The sequence below is a fragment of the Hoplias malabaricus genome, chromosome 8 (assembly GCF_029633855.1).
Source record: "Hoplias malabaricus isolate fHopMal1 chromosome 8, fHopMal1.hap1, whole genome shotgun sequence".
In the NCBI taxonomy this organism is placed as follows: Eukaryota; Metazoa; Chordata; class Actinopteri; order Characiformes; family Erythrinidae; genus Hoplias; species Hoplias malabaricus.
The window spans coordinates 36664261-36688476 of NC_089807.1; the positions used below are offsets into that span (position 1 = coordinate 36664261).

General features: G+C 38.9%; 1 protein-coding gene across 2 annotated transcripts in view; it reads right to left on the reverse strand.

The window, feature by feature from the left end:
- Positions 1–22870, reverse strand: part of phactr2 (phosphatase and actin regulator 2) — a 60344-nt gene extending 37474 nt beyond the window's left edge. For both annotated transcript variants that reach the window (XM_066680099.1, XM_066680097.1), the window contains exon 1: positions 22709–22870. In XM_066680099.1, coding sequence (XP_066536196.1) covers positions 22709–22841 — 133 coding nt within the window. In that variant the 5' untranslated portion in view covers positions 22842–22870. The remainder of the gene's footprint in view (positions 1–22708) is intronic.
- Positions 22871–24216: the final 1346 nt, after the last annotated feature.

The following is a 24216-nucleotide window of genomic DNA, read 5'->3' on the forward strand; positions in this document are numbered from 1 at the left end:
TATCTACTCTATTATTATCCAGTAAATCCTTCAAAATAAAACAACTCTTCCTGTGAGATATTTATATTCATTATTCAAAACAAGTCAGTAATGTGTTGAAAGACTGAGAGCAAAAATTGAGAAGTATTTATGGAGCCAATTAGATTTTTAAAGGGTTTAATGCAAATAGAGACAAACATTTTATTTTTCTTTTCTTTTCTTTTTTTTATTTTTATTTTATTTTTCTATTTTTATTTTATCATCTATTGTACAGTGTCCTTGGGTCTCTTGAAAGACACATTTTCAAATAAAAATGTATTATTATTGTTATAATAAACATATATAGCAAAAAAAAGCCCATCAAATTTACTAATGAACTCAATCAACCCATATGTCATTACTTTTGTCAAAGTCTATATTTCTGAACTTATCTGTTGCCAGTATCATATCAGTATGATTCTAATATAAGTTTCCAGTTTCACATTAAGCATTCTCAACAGAGTTATTGTTGGTGCACGTACCATAGTGTTCCCCCATCTGTGTTCAGAAATGCCTTCGCCCGAATTCCAGAGTGGTCAAATATCCCAAGAGACAGGAGTCCTGACTGAGTGAGGAAGAGAAAGCCCTGTCCATTTGCTCTGGAGTAGAGCCTAAGTGCATATGCGAAGGCAGCGATGGCAGACAGGCCGGAGTAGACCTTTCCACTCGGCTGTACCCTCCCATCAACACAAAAGCAACCTCTAAATGCTAATACAATGCTAATGTTTCAATCTAGATAAGCTACTTCCCATAATGAGAGCCGAGGCAAGCTGCAGCGCTCTCACTGGCGGTGGAAAGTGCTTGATAGAAGCATTAGTATGCCGTAAACCCAGCTCCCAGCAGCCACTGACTCAGCCATGAGATGGTGCCAATCAAAATGATGACCCTGATGTCTGTGGAGTGCGCCACAGTCAACTAAAATTGCAGGTCTGAGGCTACGCATGGAATATAAATACAACAACATCCACAAAGGCAGGAGGAGGGCTTCATAAAATATTAACCGGCAATCTCAGCACAAAAATATTGGGTAATTATTGTTTAAGTGGTGCTCTTTAGTTCTTTCCTCTCCTCGGATGATTTATTCATTAACCGCAAGTCCTGCGATAAAGCTCTGAAGTGTTGGAAAATATAGATTTTTGTTTCCCATGGGTGTATGCAAATGGATAACTGTGGATGGCCAAAAAACATCCACAGGTCTAAGGTCACAGTAGAAGAGTGAGTGAAATGGATTCAGTTCTATACAATCCTTGGTGTCCCATTTGCCAACTTTTTCTAATTAATGGGAATATTGCAAATACATTCCAAAAACGTCTATATAATTCAATCATAGATTACAAACAAAGTGGTTTATTGTAGAGAAAGTGACTGATGATAGGAAGAGGGGGTCACGATAAGGGTAGGGGTCACATGATTTCCAGTGAACAAAACTACCAATCAATCAACAGATGTTTTCTGAGTTCACACTCCTCAAAAATTACATAGTGCTGTTTCTGCAGTGCTGAGCCAAGAATGGAAACAACAGAGGCTATATTCTCCCTATTACAAGTCAGTGAAGCGTCACAATGATTTTGAAGCTGACATTTCAAAGTAAAAAATACTATGTAGTGTTGCTTTAAAGCTATGGTGCTATTGTACGCCTGGACATCAACTGTTTATATCTACGTATACTATTGGCTTTACTCTGCAGGTATAGAGTATATATCTGTAGCAGATGATTTGGGTAGGAATTTTACAGTCTGTTTTATACCGAGCTCATTGCCAGTCGTGTGTTGTTGTTGTTGTTGTTGTTGTTGTATGATTTCATGCACTAACAACTAATGAAAGTTTTAGATTCAGTACTTAATGATGCATTTGCAGCTGTTGCTGTTGTCCCTCAAGGACAGAAGAATTGCTAATGCCAGTAAAGCCATCCCATCATGAGGCGGCTAATTAGAATTAAATCAATCAGAGACATAGACACGCCATACTTCCTGTTTCTCAGATAGTTTCTTTTCAGTGATTACTTACTGTTAGTTTACTCTTATCATAGACATAATTCATTCTCATCCTGCTTTTTTCACTTCTCATTGTTCACTAAGAAATACCAGATTACTCTGGTATTTCATAAGAAGATGCCTAGTGAGACTTGCTGATATAAATGCCAAGTTATAGATAAAAAGTGAATTAAATATATTAAAACCCCTGCATCAGTACAATGGCCCTTATTAATCAATGTTGCATGAATTCAAATGCAGATATATCATACCAACTTGTCATTGTCTCATTCATGAACGCTTCCTACAAAGTGGAAGCAAGCAGACATTCGAGCACAGTTGATGAATCAGCTTCAGTATGAAAAATCAAGCACAGCCTACCAGTGCCTATTTCATGCCCATTTTCTGTAGTGAGACCATTAAAATATGGAAATCTAAGAGTTGTGAGCCAATGGCAGAACTTCTAGACAAAATGTGAAGTCAAGAGATGGATACATGAACTTATAGGGTTAAAATTACAACAAATGGAAAATGTGAAAAAATAAATAAACTTCTAGAATTTGATTAAAAAATGACAGAATGATGTGACTGTGTAGTGTGAATATTCTCAGAAAATAACATATTTGACGGTGTATTATTGCAGTATATTAGTTCTTTTTAATGAACTAGATTTGTGTATTTTTTTATTTTTGTGCAGTATCAGTCATATAATACATATTAGATTAGACACAGTGTTTATATCAGTGTACATTAAAAAAACCTTCCACTTTAGTACAGGTGCAGTTTACACAAACTCTTAGCATTGTGGGAATTTTCGTTCTTATTATTATTCCTGTTGTAAATTTTCTTGATATTTTTTATTATTTAGCTGCAAATCCTGTATTTTTCACATTTGCTTAACTGTTGTGCCAGGAGTTTATTGGAACAGATATCTAGGCCAAAGTATAAATTGATAAATATCAAAATAGTCTGTGAAATTTGCTTATTATCAGATTAGATCATGCGTGGCTTTGATGAATTAGGGCGATTGATCAAAAATACTCTGCTAAAACTGTTATGGATTTTTATCAAGCCCCAATCTGAGCCAAAATGAGGATGCATTTCAGTTAGTGGATGCAAGAGTGAAGGCAAAAAAAATGCTCTGAAACAATCATAAAGTGAAAATAGCAGCATTACACATCTATATAAACAGGGATGTGGTTGTTATTTTGAAAATGTCCAAAGAAAAACATGTCTATATGTTCTCTACTTCTTTCATCTCATTTCATCAAGTGCTCTTTACACTGTGTGAAAGTTCATGACAGATGGACCAGTAGAAATCCTACAAAATGGCTTGGAATAAAATCTCTTTATGGATTACCTTTGTGAACATATTTGCCTCTGTATAATTTCCATTTTAAAGATGTGTTTTTCAGTGACATTGTCATGACACCCACCCAGTATGAACCAGCCAGTTCAGATGTTTCCGTTCAAAATTAGTGTGCTCTAATATATAACGATAAAAATTCTGTCACCATACAATTAGTTATGAGCTGATATTTTGCTGCAAAATTAAATAAGCCGGCCATTAAAACCGATGCCGAGAATCTTTAGAGTGCTTGGGTCAGCGACAGTGCTGGACAGTAGACAGCTTGTAAATGGCTTTACAAATCTGTTATGGCTCTGGCTACTGTTGGGCCTTTTACCCACCACTGAGGCACAACAAAGGTACTGCAAGAACCTTGTCAATCAATATTTGACATCCTGCCTGTAAGTGTTTTCTCCCCAGCCAGGATGGCTCTTATTTGGAAATGTAGGACATTTAATAATAGCGCATCACAGGGAGAGCATTAGGTTTCAAAGTGCAGGGAAACGGAAGCTAATGATGCCATCAGCAGAGAGAAACCTACAGTAAATGTTCAACACCTGCAGATGGACAACAAGCCGGTCCAATGCAAGAGGAGGCAACAAGGCTTTTATCAAACATGCCTTCAGTGAATCTTCTTTACATAATGAAACAGTCATAACACTAACTGTAGCCTGTATGAGAAGTTCTGTACTAATGCTGCATTCCATTTAAACATTTAAAAAACCCAATGCTCCAGTTTGTCATTGTTAGCTTGTCCCTGGTTAGCGTTGTTAGCGATTCCAGTTGAAAAGCACTTTATGAGATATGCATCCAAACACCATGGAAACATATAAAAGTTGGAAAGTACTGTATGAGGCGGCACGGTGGTGCAGCAGGTAGTGTCTCAGTCACACAGCTCCAGGGGCCTGGAGGTTGTGGGTTCGATTCCCGCTCCGGGTGACTGGCTGTGAGGAGTTGGTGTGTTCTCCCCGTGTCCGCGTGGGTTTCCTCCGGGTGCTCCGGTTTCCTCCCACAGTCCAAAAACAGACGTTGGTAGGTGGATTGGCGACTCAAAAGTGTCCGTAGGTGTGAATGAATGTGTGTGTCTGTGTTGCCCTGTGAAGGACTGGCGCCCCCTCCAGGGTGTATTCCTGCCTTGCGCCCAATGATTCCAGGTAGGCTCTGGACCCCCGCGACCCTGAATTGGATAAGCGCTTACAGATAATGGATGAAGTACTGTATGCACAACATACAAATACATAGAAGCACTTATAAACTTTAAGATACAACTGCTTTAACATACTGTTAATATGCAGGCTGCCATCTTGGATTCTGAACTCTGGGTTGGTGAGGCTCTCCCGAAATTGTGGGGAGTTTCAGTTGAAATTTCCAAATTGAAACTCAGACATTCCAACATCCGAGTTCAAATTATTTTTTATCACTGTTAGACTGTTATAGCACTGTTAGATAATAAGCGCTAATAAGAAGTGCTAATAAACTGTATGATTCTACTGCCTTTTGCAGTTAATGTTAATTGCCTAGAAACTTGGAAATTCTGACATCTGAGTTCAAATGGAAAGCAGCATGTGTCCCAGGTATGCATCTACACATCACGGAAACACATCCACAAACAGCAGCTGGACATTAGTGTGTGCGACTGATTTAATAATACATGAATACATAATAAACTGTATGATACTACTGCTACACAGTAATCCTATGCCGGCAGCCATCTTGGACACTGAACTCAGGTTGAGGTTCTATTAGGAATTCTGACTTGTGTGGGAATTCCAGATTAAATTTCTTACTTAGAACTTGGAAAATCAGACATCCAAATTCAGAGTTCAAATGGAATGCAGCATTAATCTATTTTAAACATGACTGCCCCCATATGAAGTACCCATTCCATGCAGTATAAACGGGATCATTCAGGGACTACAAAGGAAGATAATTCTTCATCTAATAAACATCTAAAAATAGTAATTAATTACTATTATATTATTATGTTATCCATGTATGTGCAAGGGCAATGTATATATGTTGACAAGAATTGCTCCCTGAGGATCATGGCTTCTGTGGTGATGTTCCACTCTGGGACCTAATGATACAATGACGCAAGGCACTGAGGTGTTTTACCCCAGCTGTCCGTCTCAATAAAACCGTTCTGAAGCATGCTCTTTCAGAGGGAGCAAAGCAATGCAATGCAGTGTACAAGAGAAACCCAGAGTGAATACATGGTCTTGGATTGTGAAGTTACCCAGGACTGCCTTCAATTCTTTTGAACTGCTGCTCTCTGTAGGTGGAATTCTCTTGTGTTTTTCATGACTATAATTACAAAAGAGATTTAAGTAAAAGAAAATGCATGTATAAATATGTCTAAACTTCTATAAAAAGAAGTCGTATTCTCATTGTATATTTTTCTATAAAACCATGTTGTATAATTTACCACAACGTTTTTGACATTGCTGACACTCCGAGCTTTGTATAATGGCAGGACTGACATAGAAATAATGGAAGAGACGTCATGTAAAGCCTGTGAGTAAAGAGGTTGCTATTCCAGCCCGCGCAGCTCACGGCTTTCTATTCCCATTCCCATCACAACGGAGCCAGATAATGAGGGGCTACAGAGCTGTAGAGCACAGATTACCAGGGCCAGGTGTGTCAAGAGCGCAGGAGAACAAAAGTATGGGCAAGCTGGTGGTCCACATGAACCAGAGCTGAAATATCCTGCCATGAAGCCCAGAATAAACATGTGAGGAACCATTAAATTTGCTCTGAATTTGGAGGCACCATTAAATTTGCAGTATTAGGAGTCTTGGCTCCTATTTTATAGTGTTGTGTTCTGCTCAAGCTGTGTAGAAGACAGGAGTTCAATAAACTGGACTTCTAACAACCATGCAAGACCTTTTAGACCGTCAAAGTGGTCTCCATCAGATAAACAGCACCTGAAGCTTTCATCTTTGAGAGGCAAAAGAAAAGCAAGCTCCAATGTTTCTTCAGATCACATCCCTCTGTGTACATCCTTTCACTGTGAGAAGGCAACTCAACACATGGGGGGTCTGAAAGGATGTGGTGCTGTCTAAAAGCAGTTACTGATAAAAGGAAATGAACAAAAAAGCTGCTGGTGTTATATCAGAATGGCTGGCTCGTATCAGTATATGATTGTATTAGTATTCACCTGCTTTTGAGCACACTTCTGTTACACATCTGTATCTACACTGATCCGCCATAACATTAAAACCATTAAAACCACCTGCATAAAGTGAAGGTTCTCCATGTGTCCACAAAACAGCTCTGACTATTAGCTATGGACTCCACAAGGCCTCTGGAAGTAATCATCCATTTATCTATCTATAAACATCTATCTATCTATCTATCTATCTATCTATCTATCTATCTATCTATCTATCTATCTATCTATCTATCTATCTATCTATCTATCTATCCATCCATCCAATTATCTATATTTAAACATCTATCTATGAACGTCTATCTATTTATCTATCTATACACATCTATCTATCCTCATACAAACATCTATCTATCTATCTACCTACCTACCTACCTACCTATCTATCTATACACATCTATCTATCCTCATACAATCTATCTATCTATCTATCTATCTATCTATATTTAAACATCTATCTATGAACGTCTATCTATCTATCTATCTATCTATCTATCTATCTATCTATCTTGCATGCCAGCACATAAAAAGGGAATGCAAATGTCTAAAACATGTTGAGAATTTTACTAATCATGATATTTGAATTGCAAAACATCTGGACCAAAGATTCCCCTCAAAGCTACACTGCTCAGGACTGAGTCTGCACCACATTTAGATCAGAGTTCACTCCGAAACTACATTATTGTCCCTGTCCAGAACATTAACCTTAAACTCTAGCTCTGAAACGGTAAATTTACAAGAAAGCATTGTGTTTTAATGAACAATGATATAAATCCATGTCATTTTGGAGCATTTCTATTGGTTCATTAATTGTAGCATTTTCATTCAACATAAAACGGAGCTGATGTGTTCATGTGATGTAGAAAATGAATGTCACTCTGAATCTGACCAGTACTGGACTCTCAACAAGCTGCAGGCTTCGCTAACTGCCTGTCAAAGAGATGACACACTCTGAAGTTTCCTTCTACTTGCAAAACACTTTGATTGAAGCGTTAAAGACATTTCATAATAGGTACATTATAAGATCCTGCCATTCACAGACGTAGAGTGACCTCAGCTGACCACATCATATGATGTGGACCAAAAATAATCTGACTGTAAAACAGCACTGTACAACACACTCTGTTTATTCAAGATAAAACCCATCATGTTCCATGGATTCGCAGCGTGTGAATGGATCATGAGACGCGTCCCATATCTTCCACCATAAAAAAAAATGCCCATGTGTAACTACATATGACCACAGGTTAGCAACATCACATATGACTGACTCTCATTATCAGCGCTCACACCAGCTCAGAAACTTTGTTCAACACACACAATCTGGTACCTTTGAGTTGTGGGGACATTACATAGACTTCCATTCATTTTGTGGAGACTCACTATTAACTTTACCTCAAACCTAAGCCTAACTTTAACCCTTTAACCCCTCCTTAAAACATGTCCACCTTAAAATCCAATGATTTACACTGTGGGGACCAGTCAGTGGTCCCTACAAGGAAGACAAGACAAGTTCCTGATATATTCTTGGCACACACACACACACACACACACGCACACACACACAGAGTTGAAGAGCGAAATAAACACTCACAGGCATGCTCCATGTCTGGAAGGAGAGAAAATGACTGCTCCAGTGAGTTGCTCCTCTGTTTCTGTTTCTTCTCTCACCCCCTCCCTCCCTCTCTCCCTCCCTCTCCCTCTCCTCTCCTCTCTCCCTGCCCCTCCTCTTCTCTCTCTCTCTCATTGTCTCTTGTTGTGCTAGAGTGAGTGCGGCCACAGCAGGAATGAGAGAGCGAGGGATGAAGGATGACAAACAGCAATTACCTCCATTAGAACTCTCTGATTGCGCTGGTCCCAGCGCATCTTCTTGAAACTCCGAATCCACTGGGGCTTTCAGCTACTGCCCAGGGCAAGACATATTCATACACAGAAAAACAGGGGAGAGAGGTGGAGAGAGCAAAACAGAATGAAAGTGTGGAAGAGAAGGAAAGAGACAGTGAGAAAGTGTGAGAAAGTGAGAGAGAGAGAGAGAGAGAGAGAGAGAGAGAGAGGTGTTAAGAGAGAGCTGTTTAATGGAGAACAGCTCCGTAACCCTCATTAATTACCCCTGCACAACAGTCCATTTAAATTATCCAATCCCTGTGTCCATTAACCCTTACTGCTGACCATGATAAAGCAGACAGGCCACAGTCCAGCAGTGTGGCTTTGCCTAAGGAAAACTGCCTAAGGAATGTTTTACCTTCTGCTGCTACTTTCCCTCCAAAAATACACTTTCCCTTTGTCCCTGGGGTTCTCAGGTAAAAACACGCTAAGTGCTAACAGGATTCTTATCTTTTTCTGTACTGCTGAATGGCATTGATGGTTTGGCCACTCACCCAGTCACTCACACATGTGGAGAGTTTCACCCAGTCACTCACACATTTGGAGAGTTTCACACACTCACTCAACAGGTAGCAGCTGCTGCTGAAGATCTCCTCTTTAAAACTCCACCGCTATGGGTCCGGAGTCCAGTGTGTCAGGAGCCTACATGGAATCATTGGACGCAAGGTAAGAAAACACTCTGGAGGGGGCGCCAGTCCTTCAAAGGGCAACACACTCACACCTACAGACACTTTTGAGTCACCAGTGCACCTACTGACATGTTTTTGGATTGTGAGAAGAAAACCGGAGCACCCGGAGGAAACCCACGCCGACACAGGGAGAACACACCAACTCCTCACAGACAGTCACCCGGAGAGGGAATCGAACCCACAACCTCCAGGAGCTGTGTGACTGCGACACCCCCTGTTGCACCACTGTGCCGCCAGATGTGAGTATGAAGACACCTATATAAAACTGAATTAAGGACTTTGTTAAATGTGAATGAGTGTGTCAGTGAGTGAGTTAAGAGATGAATGGGGAGCTTTGCATCTAAACACCCCGGTGTAACCCAGCCTCCACTTTGAAAAGAGCTGGTGTAAACCACAGTTATTCCCTTTATTACACCGTCCTATCACTCAGGAGCACCTACAGAGGCTCTAGAACCCACACCTGTGTTTTGTGTTCCTCTGTATCCTGGAAAACCAGATTAGCTTCTACATGCTGTTCAGGGTAGAACCTTGAGGAACAGGTCATCTTTGGGTGAGCTCCTTGTGGGTGAAAGTCTTTCACCGTTTTTCTGACTATTTTCAGCAGCAGGGACTCGATGCTCAGAATTGGCCACCGCTCAAGAAGGATGAATCACAGCTTGTGATGCTCCTCGCTGGCTGTATAGGAGCTAAAGCAAGCTTTCAAAGCTCACCCCTGGAGGCTTACAGCGGTCATATGAGCCAAGAATTAGTTTTCGTATTATAATGTGCGATCAGCCTAGAGCCGAGAGGCAGAATCTGAAGGCTCGTGGAGGCGCAGGGTAAGACTAGAGATATATTTGGAAAACCACAAAAACGTGTGCAGCTGCTGCTGCTGCTGCTTCCATCCAGCTCGCTTATGAGTAAACACTTTTTAAGGAAACACACCGCAGATGTCAAGGAATGAAAAGAAATTTCTGCAGGCATCACAAGCTGTTTGTCATATCCTCTTTCAAAAAAACACAGGCTCCCCACTGGTGCAGTTAGGTGATATCGTTAGGGAATCACAGATTCATTAATCACTACTGTGTGTGTGTAATATAATATTGCATTTTAGGGTGTACAGTGATGCAGGGAGGTGAGGACACTTATTAGCCTTATGCTAAACACATGATATATGACTGGACGAGGCAGGCCTAGGCTTGGGGAGCCACTGTGAGAAAGTTCAGCGCTCTGTAGGCCCCCTTTATGTGCTACACATGGGAAAACATGGGAATTTCTTTTTTAATTCATCCGAGAACTTACATTTACATTTTAGCATAGCTGCTCGAGATGAGGGGGGGTACATGAGCTTTGCCTGACGTAAACAAGGACTACTGACGTGCAGACTGGACAATTAAATGTTTACAGAGAAGGTTATCGACCAATAACGGTAGCTCTACAGTCAGACCGTCCAATCAGAAGATTTTAGGCTACTGCACCACGCCCCCTTCTCACTCAAGCGAACCAATAGGAGTAGGGGAGGGCGGGACTAGTTTGTGAACGAAACGCTTCTCGAAGTTCTATGTAAGCTCTAGAAAAACAAAATCCCGGACGTTTGTGAAATTCCGACATTTTTTTAAGTCTAAAAAAGAGGACATGTCCGGGTAAAAGAGGAAGTCTGGTCACCTTAATTTCTAGTGACGTATTAGCGGTTTCATCTAGTGATATAAACAGTGTCTCTACTGTTGTGTTTAGAAGGTAGACTGCATTTTATTTAAATATCATAATTCTCTCTCTCTCTCTCTCTCTTTCTGAATAGTGCCTCCCCAGCTAGCACGTAATGTTCCCACAACTTTGGCTAAGTTCCAATAAAGTTTTTTTTATTTTTAATGTTTTAGTCAAATGTTCAATGAATGCTTTAATAATGTTTGTAATTTTAAACAAAACGTTCGGCTAACATTAGGCTAAAATGCTTTTTTAAAAACTTTATTAGACCTTTTGGGTAATGCTAGCAAAGTTGTGGGAACATTCCCTGCTCGCTGGGTTACTGCCGCCTGCACACACAGCTCTTCTTTCATCTTCTTTATGGCTTAATCCATCTGTTATTGAGCCACAAGCTGTGCTTTAGTGTTAATTTCCTTTATTAAAGCTTCTGTGTCCAATGTAAAACCTCCCCCTGAAACTTTTACTCAGCAAATTAAGAGATTCAAATTCAAAAATTCTAAATGTATTTTAGAGGTATTTTTATAAAGGTAAAAAAAAAGTATCCTGTAGTCACTTTGTCATGCATATCACCCTGCACATTCATCTCGCTCCCAAAAATACAAGCAAGAATGGCCATTTTAGCTTTATTTTTGAAATTCTATTATTAAATTGATAGACACTACTAATCTAAATATTCCATTGTGTTGATCTTACATTGATTTGTATATTTTATTAAAATTATTAAAAGCTTCAGTCTTAACAAGAGACAATGTGATTCATTTCAGAAAACTGCAATTAATTTTTTAATTTTTTTAATTGACCGACAACACTAATTTATATATATAATGATAACACTTCTATGTTTCTCCTTCTATGTCTTTTATGACACATACAGCGATAGAGGTTTGGTCTAATGCTTAGAATAGACAACACATTACATTCACTTTGTCTGAACCAACAGTTTCTTTGTGTCAAAGTCCAGCGTGCACTCCCAAGGTCAGTTCATTAGTGCCCCTCTGTTCTTAAAACAGCATCAGCACTAGGTTACAAGACCATAGCAATGACCCGTACTGACCTTCTGTGTTACTCTGCCGGAAACTGCAGGGCCACACGGAGACACTTTAACCAAACAGAGTTACTATTTGTTTAATAATTTGGTTAAATAGTGTTAAGAAAATAACTGTCTATGAACTTAAAGCTGACAATTAATGACTAATGTCAGTAGTGGGGGCAGCTGTGGCTTAAAGGTTAGAGACCATCAGTTGGCAGGAAAAACGGGGTTGGGGAAGTGACGGCACATCTCCTCCTTCAGCTTTCAGAGCTGTGGTACCCTTGAGCAAAGCACATAACCCACAAATGCTCTCTGGTTTCAGGGGCTGTTACCCACTCTTCTGTGTGTGTGTGTGTGGTAAATGTGATACATTTTATATATATATATACACACAATCAGCATACAAACCTTGACTCACTAATGCTCTAGTGGTTGTATTACATCAAATCCTCACAACAATGGTCCAAAATCTGGCTGCTCCACTGCATCCAATTCTATGACAATTCTATCTTCCATAAAAGTTATACAAAAACCCTTAATTTAACCAGAGGCTAACCTGTAATCTCAGTGTCACTGGAGCTGAGATAATCTCAGACAACAATACAATGTTTTTAATAACATACTGAAACTGGATTTGTCTAAAAACAAAGATATAAATGGTGTGGTGGTAGTTTATGTGTGGCTGCAAAGCTATTTTGTCTCCAAAGGCCCGGGGACATCGTTAAAATTGCATGGCATTGTAGACGCTGCCCTACACCAAGATATTTTAGAGAGGAAACCTGGCCGCCTCTACAGGGAGTGTGAAACTGGGTTGTCGCTTAAAACTCCAATAACACAAAGAATACCTCTGTGCAAAAATGGCTGAATGACCACAGAAAATAGCTTTTGAAAAGGTCATTCCAATCTCCTGAGCGAAAACCCCAGACTTTGAAAGCAGCAATGTCTGGTCATAGTATTAGACAGGAGGGCTAGAACCTGCTATCAATAGTTTACTTCAGGGGCGCCCAATTCAACGCTACACTAATCTTTACAAACATTTTTGAAAGAAAGGGTCATTCAAAATACCTCACTGAATTTGAGTGTGGTACTGTAGTTGGATGCCACCATTCTAACAAGTCAGTTTGTGAAATATCTTCCTTCGTAGATATTCCACAATCAAATGTGAGAGGTATTACTGAAAAGGGTAAACATTTAGGAACCACAGCAATTCAGCCATTAAATAGCACATCACATAAAATACAAAGTAGGGTCCCGAGTGCTGATGTGCACAGTGCATAAAATGCTCTGCAGACTTTCAAAACCTGCTGTTATAGCTGTTAAGGGGAACCAACTCCATATTAATGCCTATAATATATCTTTACAATGCATTCCAGAATGTTCTGGCATTTGCAGACTGTAAAGGCAGAGCTACAGATCATTGGGCTTAAATATATCAGCCCAGACTGACTTATAAGACACAAATTTAGGGCACGCTTGACTCTTTGTGGAAAACATCATCATGTTTGACAAAAGAACCATATATTAATTGTGTGAATTATCCTATCTCAGCTTACTCCTATTTTAATTGTAACCTTATCGTGGTGCTGCTATTGGTTCCACATGGTTATTGTCTATTTTTATGTATTAACCGCAAGTAAAACAATATTGAGGCCAAAAAGGAAATCTTTTTCCTGATGGATTTTTTTTCCTTTTTTTTTAAATAAAGTGAGGATGAGGCCTCATTTGCCTATTTAGGGAAGCCATCTTTGAACTGAACGAATGTAAACAAGGACCAAGGAGGCTGAGAGATGTGGAGATATTCAGCAGGGAGGAATGCACTTGGATTCCATGATATTCAAATGAGATGCTATTCTAATGAGTTGCTATTCTAATAGCGTTCCATGGTATACTAATGAGGTGCTGTTATGACATTCCTTGCAGTTCTATGCTACAATTTTAGCACATTTTAACATTAAAATATCACCACACTATCAGTACTATCACCCTGTTCATAAAGGAAGCATGTGCCATGGATACATGCAGTGCTTTGTAGGACTGGGATCATTGATTTATTTATAAATAACTGCACTTTTGAACTCCTTAACTAGAAAATCCACATGGCCAGATAAGGACAACACATTGGGTCTGTCCAAAAGCCTAGTGAGCTGTTTACATAGAGAGCATTTACGTCATTTACGTCATAGTGGGCGCGCTTCCGACACCTAGGTAGACACCTCAAACATGCTGCCTACTGAGATACCTTAATCCAGCCGAATTTTATGATGAGGTCACGCCCCTCGCTGCCGTTATAGCTGAACCTATGTGTGCTTGTAGGTCCTTTCCACCTTTATTTGCTACACAAAACATGGGAATTTCTTTTTTAATTCACCCGAGAACTTACATTAGCGTTTCGGCATAGCTGCTCGAGATGAGGGTAGGTACATGAGCTTTGCCTCTGACGTAAACAAGGACTACTGACGTGCAGACTGACCAATTAAATGTTTACAGAGGTTATCGACCAATAACGGTAGCTCTACAGTCAGACCGTCCAATCAGAATATTTGAGGCTACTTCACCACGCCCCCTTCTCACTCAAGCAAACCAATCGGAGTAGGGGAGGGCGGGAGTAGTTTCTATGTATTCTATGGAAGCTCTAGAAAAACAAAATCCCGGACGTTTGTGAAATTCCACCCGGACAATTTTTTAAGTCTAAAAAAGAGGACATGTCCGGGTAAAAGAGGACGCCTGGTCACCCTAACGTAAGCTATTCTGGAGAACTACTGTTCTCAACAGTAATTTCTCAATTATATATATATATGAGTGTAACACAGAATGTCTATGTCCCGGTCAAGTAATGCATGCCAGTGCAGCCATATATTAGCTAACATAACAGATTCTGGATATTGGTGTTCTCCTCCAAGTGTGTGGAGCATTTGAGCAATGATGTTGCAGCCCAAAAGAGTGTGTGCACAATAAGTCTTATTTATCCTTTACTGTGGTACTCTGTTTACTTTTTTTTACGTGGGGTGCTGGTGAATCTGAAGATCGCTGTATATGTATGAGGATACAGTTCCCGACTCAGAGTGACTCCAGACATGCCTTCACTAATAAATACAGCAAAATTAGACATGCTTGTGCGAGGGAAGCTAAGCTGCGCTAAAGTAATGACAGCTGAAAGGCAGGATGGCCTTTCTAATACACATGGCCTTTAAACCTGAGCACAGAACACCCACAGCTGATTTCTTTCTCTCTCACACACACACATGCACAGAGTAGACACTCTTAAAAGCACTCAAGCAGAGAGTGAGACAGAGCTAGACGAGGAGGCAGAGATAAAGAGATATTTCGGGGCTGTTTCTTGCTGCCCCCGCAGGTTAGCTGGGGGGGCAGGAACAGAGAGCAGCGGCAGCAGCCTGCAGCTCGGCCTGTGGAGAGAGGCTCCATCACACGTTCATCTCAGACAGCTCAGCGGGACCCAGAGCAAGTTTAAGCCTTCAGTCTTGTTAAGCATCTTTATTTTTATAATGATTTTAGATCTTATGACATACCCACTGCTCACACTCTTTCTATTTTGGAAGAAAATTCTATATTGTGGTTGACTACTATGTCAGCCCCAAGATAATTATTCTAATTAATAAATTACATACTTCTCAGTATGGAACTCATTCATTCATTCATTATCTGTAAGCGCTTATTCAGTTCAGGGTCGCGGTGGGTCCAGAGCCTACCTGGAATCATTGGGTGCAAGGCAGGAATACACCCTGGAGGGGGCGCCAGTCCTTCACAGGGCGACACACACACACACACTCACCATTTGCACAAACTCTCTGAGTTTTTTTTGTCTGCTTTTATTTTTTGCCATGTTATATATGTGTTCCTGTTATAGTGGATTGAGTGCACAGTAGTGGCTCAAGACTGAATGTACTGTAATCAACTCAGTGTACATTAACAAGCAGAGTGTATAGTAAATGATTCAGTGTACAGCTGTGGACTGAATACACAGTAGTGGCTCAGTAGACAGTAGAGGACTGTGTGTACAGTAGTGGACTAAGGGAACTGTAATCAAATCAGTGACAGTACAGGACTGAGTGGACAGTAGAGGAGAGAGTGTAAATAACAGACTCAATATACAGTAGTGTACACAGTATTCAAATGTATAATGTACCCAAAAATAAGGAAACACTATAATAAACTTTTTCAAAATAGCTGCAATTTAAATAACCACCACTGGGCCCATGCATTACTGTGCATCTGTGGGTTTTCACACGACAGTCCTGATGCTAAACTGAACAGAATGACTGTGGAAGCCGGAGGAGGAAAGTGTTTGTAGAATGTAGACGTGTGAGCATCCGTAATCCATTTTCTCTGAGCCACTGCTGGAGGAGTGCTTCCCCCTCACTGTCCGCCTTTCTGTCATTACCCTAACAGCCAGCATCCTCACAGCCGCATCAAAGGAAGCGAAACCTACAAATTAATCCAAACAAACCAGCCTCTGCCAGCTTCTCCTGCCTTTTTACACCAGAGCTCTAAAATCACTGGGAAAGTGCTGCTTTTGTTCTGCAAATGCCAAACACCACATTTAGTAACCGTCACAAGATAAATTTACATTTCTAGCAACTGCAAGAATATAAATAAATAAATAAATAAACAAAATAAAAAGTTTCATTCTGCATTTTAGAACACAGATTAAACAAAGGGTGTCTACTATGGAACTTACAGGGGAGTTGACATGAAAACTGGGGGCAGACAGAGTGAAGGATGAGAACTAACTCCTCCCTCAACATCCATGGATTGGTTGCCATTGAGCAAAGCATCCAACAACCAACTGCTCCCCAGTCATTGCTTTGTGTGTGTGCGTGTGTGTGTGTGTGTGTGTGTGTGTGTGTGTGCTCACTGCCCCTAGTGCATTAGTGTGTGTGTCCTCAATGCATGTTGAAGTTGATGTTAAACCTCATACCAAATTCTCTTAAACAATATGCAAAATGCAAATAAATACACAAAGTAGTGACAGAGGCAAAGACGATGCAAAAATAAATAAATAAATGTTCACACTCATCAACTTCAGTGTTTTCTCTAGTTTTGAAATTGACAATTGCAACACATTGAAAAATATTTCACAACAGAACTGTGCTACAAAAGTGACATAATCAGATTACATAATAAAAGTCTGTTTTAAAAACAAAACAAAATGGAAAAAAAACTCTGAAAATTCAGAATTGTCTAAATAAGGATGGATCAAGGCCTTTCAATCTGCAGAAAAAAAAGTCCAGAAGTTTAATTGCAATACATTTATACATTACAGTGAATCTGGAGCAATGTCTGTATGTCACAATAACCCTCTCTCAGCTGTAATGCAGTCGCAGCTCCACAGAGCAAATTAAGTCAGCTGCATTAGGCAGTTATGGGAAGTCATATCTGCAAAGGCCTAGTGCAGAATGCTATAAATGTTTAATAAGCATTCTGAAGGTCACAGCTCATAGGCTTAAGAAAATCATCAAGTATCTGAGATGCCTAATAGCCACATCTGCAGCAAAGAATGTTCTACACATGGTGGTCTCCGGTTCCACCAAAACAGTGGACTGTAAAGTCTGTATGACAAACCACCTCCAACAGAAAGGGCCAGTTCATAGTGAAAAATTGGAGTTTTAAAAAGATAGAGATACCAGAAGCTGTAACGACTATCACACTGAGATTAAAACAGGAAAAACTGTAGTTCAGAGCTTTCTCTGGATCATAATATCCACAGGTTATTGACAATGGCAGGGTCCTGTCATATCAGCCACAAAGAAAACAGAGAATCAGTTAATACATTAGCTTTTCCTTTATAAATATTGAGCATGCTTTAATGTTGACATCCTAACCCTTCAAACTGATGCCCTTGAACCTGAGGTCACCAGGCTCAATGCTAAGTGTCAGCTGTGCTGTGGCACATTGGTCTATGTTCTCTGGAGTGACACAGGTCTATCTAGTACCTTTGGATTGGGACTGGCGTTTATGATGCAAAAATATTTCTCTAGCATCTATTTATCTGGCCTCGCTAATGCTTTCATGTCCTTCCTGATGAAGATTGATTATAATTGTACATAAAATTAAATTTACATACAGTTTTTCTCCCCAATATTGTCCCCAAATCTTTGACAGACTGTATTTTCCCTAATTTCACTATTTTTTTTTTTTTTTTTTTACAGAACGTTCCCAAACAATCCAACACACCAGTAAAACTTAGACTAATTTTATGGTCCGGACTGTGCAGAAAGTACTTGTTCGCCTCCTTGTGGCTGCTGATGGAAACACAGGCCTAATCACAACGCCTGAAGATGTCTGTCAAAACAAAAGTCCACCCTAATTTTTAAATAAATATACACCTTCATAGTCATGACTTAGCACCTTATAGTAATATCTTAGCACCTCATAGTAATATCTTAGCACCTCATAATTATGGGTAAGTGTCTTGTTTTAATGACATTAGCAACACCTCATAGTGACTAGCATCTTGGCAATTACTCCTATAAAACGACATAAGAAACCCTCATAACAATGACTAAAACCCTCATAATTTGTAATAATGACTTTTACCTCATGTAACACCTCATAATAACAACTTAAAATCTCATAATTATGACTTTGTACCTCACAATATTTATTTAACATTATAAAAATTGTTCAGTTCCTCGCTTGACACCCCATAATCGTAAATCAGTACCTCAACTTAATACCTCATGATTACGTCTTAACATCTCATGTTAATGACACTGCACCTCATAGTAATGGATTAACACAACATAATAATGACTTAACACCTAATAATAGTGATTTCTAACCAAAATAACCATTTACCACCTCATTTAACACCACGTAGTAACCACAAAACACATCATAATAATGAAGCACCTTACTTAACACCTCATATAATGACATAGCACCTTTTGATAATGACTTGTCTTGTCATGTCTCTAATATTTATTTCACATTTATATTAACAGTTATTTAATTCAGTTTCAGTTGTTTAATACAGTTAATTAATAGTGTAATTACAAACTTTCTGAGGTTTACTATGGTATCAGACAGCTCAGTGTCCAGTAAACACAAAGAAAGTGAGATGAGTGTGCACTCTTGTGTTTGGGGAAGATTCACTGGGTGAAGGAGTTTGTGTTGCTGCCTGAAAAAGGTTATGTCTCAGGAAGTGGTTTGAAACCGTCATCTTTGCAGAAATGGTGCAGAGATAAAACAGAGTACTCATCTACATAAAATTTGCCAATAAGATTTGACTAGAAGTCTGCACCTTAATACAAGTTTTACTGAACTGGTGGACCATAACAATCACATTTATACAGATTTCCAGTCATGCTAACCAGCTAAAACATTTGTCAAGCTATGAGGCTAATGTAGCTAACATGGAGCTCCATCCATTAGCTTTGGAGTAGGAGTGGTGTTTTTGTTGCAACTAATTATCTAATTATCTAATGGTCAAATCAGACGGGGATGAAGCCAAAGCTCTACAGCTACCATTCTAAGATTTATGACCATCTTGCAGGTGCTTTTGCACTGAGCTTGGTAATATTGTGCAGCTGCTTCATTCCATGTTGCTTTATGGAGATTATACTAGCTGTACAGGTATAACTGAACAAGTGTCGAAAGCATCACACATCTGGTTCATGTCAGCATCACTTACAGTTCTGAACACAGACAACAAAAGTTTGGTCACAGTTCTATTTAATAGAGCTTCATTTCTAGTGGTTTTAGACTGTGGCTTGAGAGATATGCGTCACACAGCACAACTGTACTATATATAACTTCACAAGATTGACTTTCCTGTAAACATTATACCCACAAATATATATCTGGAATCTATGATGTGCAAACAAAGCCATATCTGAAACAGGACCTTGTGTAATTTTACCAAGGAAACGCTACAGCTGATCTAAATAAAATCTGTGAATTGTTAACTGAAGTCTCTTGAACATTTATAAAACTAACAAATGTAAAAAAAATAAATAATCCAATAGCTTACTAACTTGAATTTATAATATAAATATCAACAAATGTAGAATTAGATACCTGCAACAAATATGTTTAGGAACTGTGAATTGAAATGATTGAAGTTTTGCAAGTTAATTTTTTGCCTATTCATTCTTGATACAACTCAAATGAATTTGACACCTGCAGCCCATTCCAAAAAATTAGGGACAGACCTGTTTACCACAGAGTTACATCAGCTTTCATTTGATCAACTCTGCATACTAATTTTGGGAACTGAGAATACCAATTGTTACATTTTTGCAAGTGTAATTTTTGCCCATTGTGACTTGATACAAGACTTCAGCTGCTCAACTGCCATTGCACCATAGGAGACAGCTCTGGGCCGCAGGTAGGCCACTCACACGCACTTGTTGTCTACAAAGCCTTTTTCTTGTAGCACATAGACATTGTCCTGCTGACATTAGCACAGACTTTCCAGTAATAGACGTCATATTGTTGATAGCATATACACCTCTAAAAACAAAGGTCACCTCCACATCAATGGAAACTTCTCACATACGCAAGTCATCCATGCTGTGGTCACTGTCACCCCCACCCATACCATGAGGGATGGCTTCTGCTCCTTTCACTGATAACAGTCTGGATGGTTCCTTACATAATTAGCAAGAAAATACAACATATATTTTTTTATTTTTAAAGAAAAGCTTAAACATGGGCTCCTCATGTAAAAGCACATGTTTCTACTATCTTTGGAACTGTCCGAGATAAGCTTGGGCCAAGGGGACAACAATTATCCCAGTAATCACTGTAGCATGACAGTAAGTAGCTAAAGTCATCATCATCATCATCATCATCTTTTCCGCTTTATCCATTTTGCAGTAAGTAGGTAGCTATTTATTTATAAACACATTTTAAAGTGCTCTACAAGCAAAATACATTTTAAAAAGACAATATAAAACAACATCTAATGTACAAACAAACCAAATACAGTGATGATCAGTTTACTGAGCCAAAAGCTAGTCGATAAAAATAGGTTTTTAGACCAGACTTAAAACCATCAAAAGAGGGTGCAGACCTAATGTCCAGAGGTAGACTGTTCCACAGTCTCGGTGCAGCTACAGCACCGAGTGCGCTGAAGTTGATTTGATGACCTCAAAGACCTGGAGGCAGGGCAGAACTGAAGGAAATTTCCTATGGAGCCACTCCATGGAGCAACATTTTTAAATGGAATCCTAAACTGTACAGGAAGCCAATGTTATGATGCCAGAATAGGAGTAATGAGGTCCCGTTTCTTCGTGCCAGTGAGAAGACTAGCTGCCACATTTTGGACTAACTGCAAACAAGCTATTAAGGGCATACAGACACCCAAATACAAGCTGTGGCAGTAGTCTAAGCAAGAAGTAATAAAAGCTATGAATGGATAACCTTTTTGAAGGGTCTTGAAGTGATAGAAATGCCTTAATCTTGGAGCTCCTAATAAAAGAGTTAATTTGTTTATCAAACCTGAGGTCTGGATCAAATATAACCCCAAGGTTCTTTACTTAGGGCTTCACATGCCTCAGCAGCCCATCAAGATTATGCATTGCGAGATGCTTTAATATCAAGTCTCACATAAACAAAATGATACATGATGTTAACAAGTCATTAACTGTCTTGGTTTTATACTTTTGCCATATATTCGACATCATTTCAAATATATATATATATATATATATATATATATATATATATATATATATATATATCGAATAGAAATAGAACTACTGTGGCATTTCTTTAAAAATTGAGAACAGAGGTTTTCAGTCACGGTTCCTCTTTTCATGTCTGGGGGATTTTGTGGTGTAATATAAGATTGTGAAAGATGGAACAGATGTCAGGAGCAACAAATCAGCCCCAATGCTTATATTCTTAGATTACAATGAAAAATAAATTCAAAAGAGACATAGGAATGAAATGTAAATACGTCATGACTCAAATATAACCTGTAATTATGTTTATATATATAGTAGAGGTTTATGCTCCAAAAGCAGTCTACCTTAGTGTAACAGAATGTTTACTAGAATGCCTGGCATGAATAGATAACATTATCTCTGAGCCCAAAGCCAAGCAGATAAACATCTTGTGGTTAGTTAGTGGTGGCCAGAGCTTGGACAGGGACTTGTATATAGGACAAGCGGATGTTGTTTTGTTTTTGTTGCTTCCCTACCCCTAGACTCATCAGTCATTCTGTTCTAATCTCAAGCTTGAGAGAATACACAAGAAACAGTGCATCCTAATGAAATAGTGTATTCGATGTGGAGCTGACATACTGCCGGAGTTCTCTTCATTTATGTGCAAACTAAGCTGAGAGTTTACTAGATAAACTTTTATTATTTACAGGCCGCCTAATAATCTGGCATCATAAATACAGATCCACACTGTATTACGTTATGCAAAAATAAGAAACTACCCCGTATTTACACTTAAAGTCCAAAAGATGATTGGGTAGATGTCTGCAGATAACCTCTGTATTAGAATTTGGTTGGATGTTATTCCTCTCCAGACCCAAAAAAACGTAGTGATTTGGAGTTTAAACATATATTCAAAGATATACAGAAACCGGGATGTTTAACACCAACACAACACATGGTAGACCACCAAAACCACCCCATCAGATTAGTGCAAAGCTTTTGTGTTAGAGAGACAAAAAAAATCTAATTGTTGCTTTCGTTTTGTACAAATCCACAGGTGACAAAGCAAATAAAAAATAGATTCGTTTCTATGATAATAGTCCAGACTTCAGCGTAATTAATGTGTTTGGGATTATTTATACTGTAAGAAACCTACCAACCTCAAAATATGAACTTGGAAGTGAACATATCTTTTGAAAAAAATAGATGTGGACATCTTAATGTTATATAAATTAAGTCTTTTCCTGTATAGAGACTATACAAAAGTATTATGAAAGGCCCATACCTGAGCATGCTTTCCTTAACCTGTTCAGTATCCTGGATGTGAAACCAGAGGCATCGCTTTGAGAGCGCCATCTGTACATGGGAAATCCTGCGGTGTACGACTGCACATCTGGGAAACTGTCCTCATTGCTCATGGTGCAGAAGCTCAATGAGAAACAATGCACTGAGCTGCAGCCTCAGAGCAGGTTAGAGATGTGTGCATGTGTATGTGTGTAAGTTTGAGGCACAGTTCATTGGTGGCGCAAGTATCCACCCACAAGGAACTTGAAGAAGGTCAGCTGTGTATAAGGGGGTTGGGCCTGAATGAAGTACACATCATTAAATATTTTTTGAGATGTTCCTGAGATATTCCACATGTTGAAATGGAGTCCTATTGAACTGAATTCACAATGTTAAACAAGTGTGGCTTGACGCCTCTAAAATGGCTTAATTGATGCTATAGATTAGAGGTTATCATAGTTTAAATTAAGGCTTTTCCTCTCTCTTTAAATAAAATAAATATTAATGAAATCTGGAAAAATCTATGGACAACATATTTTCATCACAAAACCAAAAATAAGAATCGTCTATTTTTTTTTCCAAAATAGTTTCTGGATGAAACAGAGTTTTGAACAAGTTATATTAATGTATTCATTTGTTTGTTTGTATTGCAAAGTAGTGAAAAGCCTTCACGTTTTTTATTAGTATATATTATTGTTTTCAGGAAAGCTCCGCCAATATTTCAATAGAAGTTATCCCATTGGCCATTCCAAGCGCATCATCAGGAAAAACTAACCAATCAAAGCATACGAAGGGCGGGATATGTATGAAAACAGGCGGGAAAACCACTAGCAAACAGCAGCACCAGTTTGGCCTTGCTAATCCTCCTAGCAGCAGAGCATTCGCTGTTTAGTTCAGTTGTGTTTGAAATAAGCAGAAAACAAACAGCACATTAGTCAGCTGACATTTTTTGACTTTGCTCTGACTAATTCCTCACTGTCACGTTCTCTTTCTGTTTCCAAACAAGCTCACTTCCATTTCTGTCTCTTTCAAGTGTGAAGGATCTGCTCCATTTAAAATGACTGTAAACTAACAAACTGTTCCTCGGAAACAACCCTAACTGTGTCCAATGGGGGGATTCATTAGAAAAGACTATATTAGTGAAGCAGATTATTGTACAAGTGGACTTAATGTGTTTGTGTCACTTCTTTTATTGCAAAACTACTGCACCACATACATTAAGCAAGTCCTATTATTGGTCAATTTCTGGTCTGTTTAACACTACTCTTACAAAAAAAAAATTAATGTGCTCCTTTAAATTCACTTAATTAAAGGTTTAATATATAACTTTCACATTAATAAAACACATTAAAGCTATTTCATTTGATATATATTTGATGTTTTGCAAGAAATGTGAAGATGTATTGAATTGTTAAGAAAATTAACACATTTACATTAAGTCAGTAGAACAGGCGGTTGAGTGGCCAGAAAAACCACAACCAGACTAAAATAAACAAGCTTAGGTCAGTA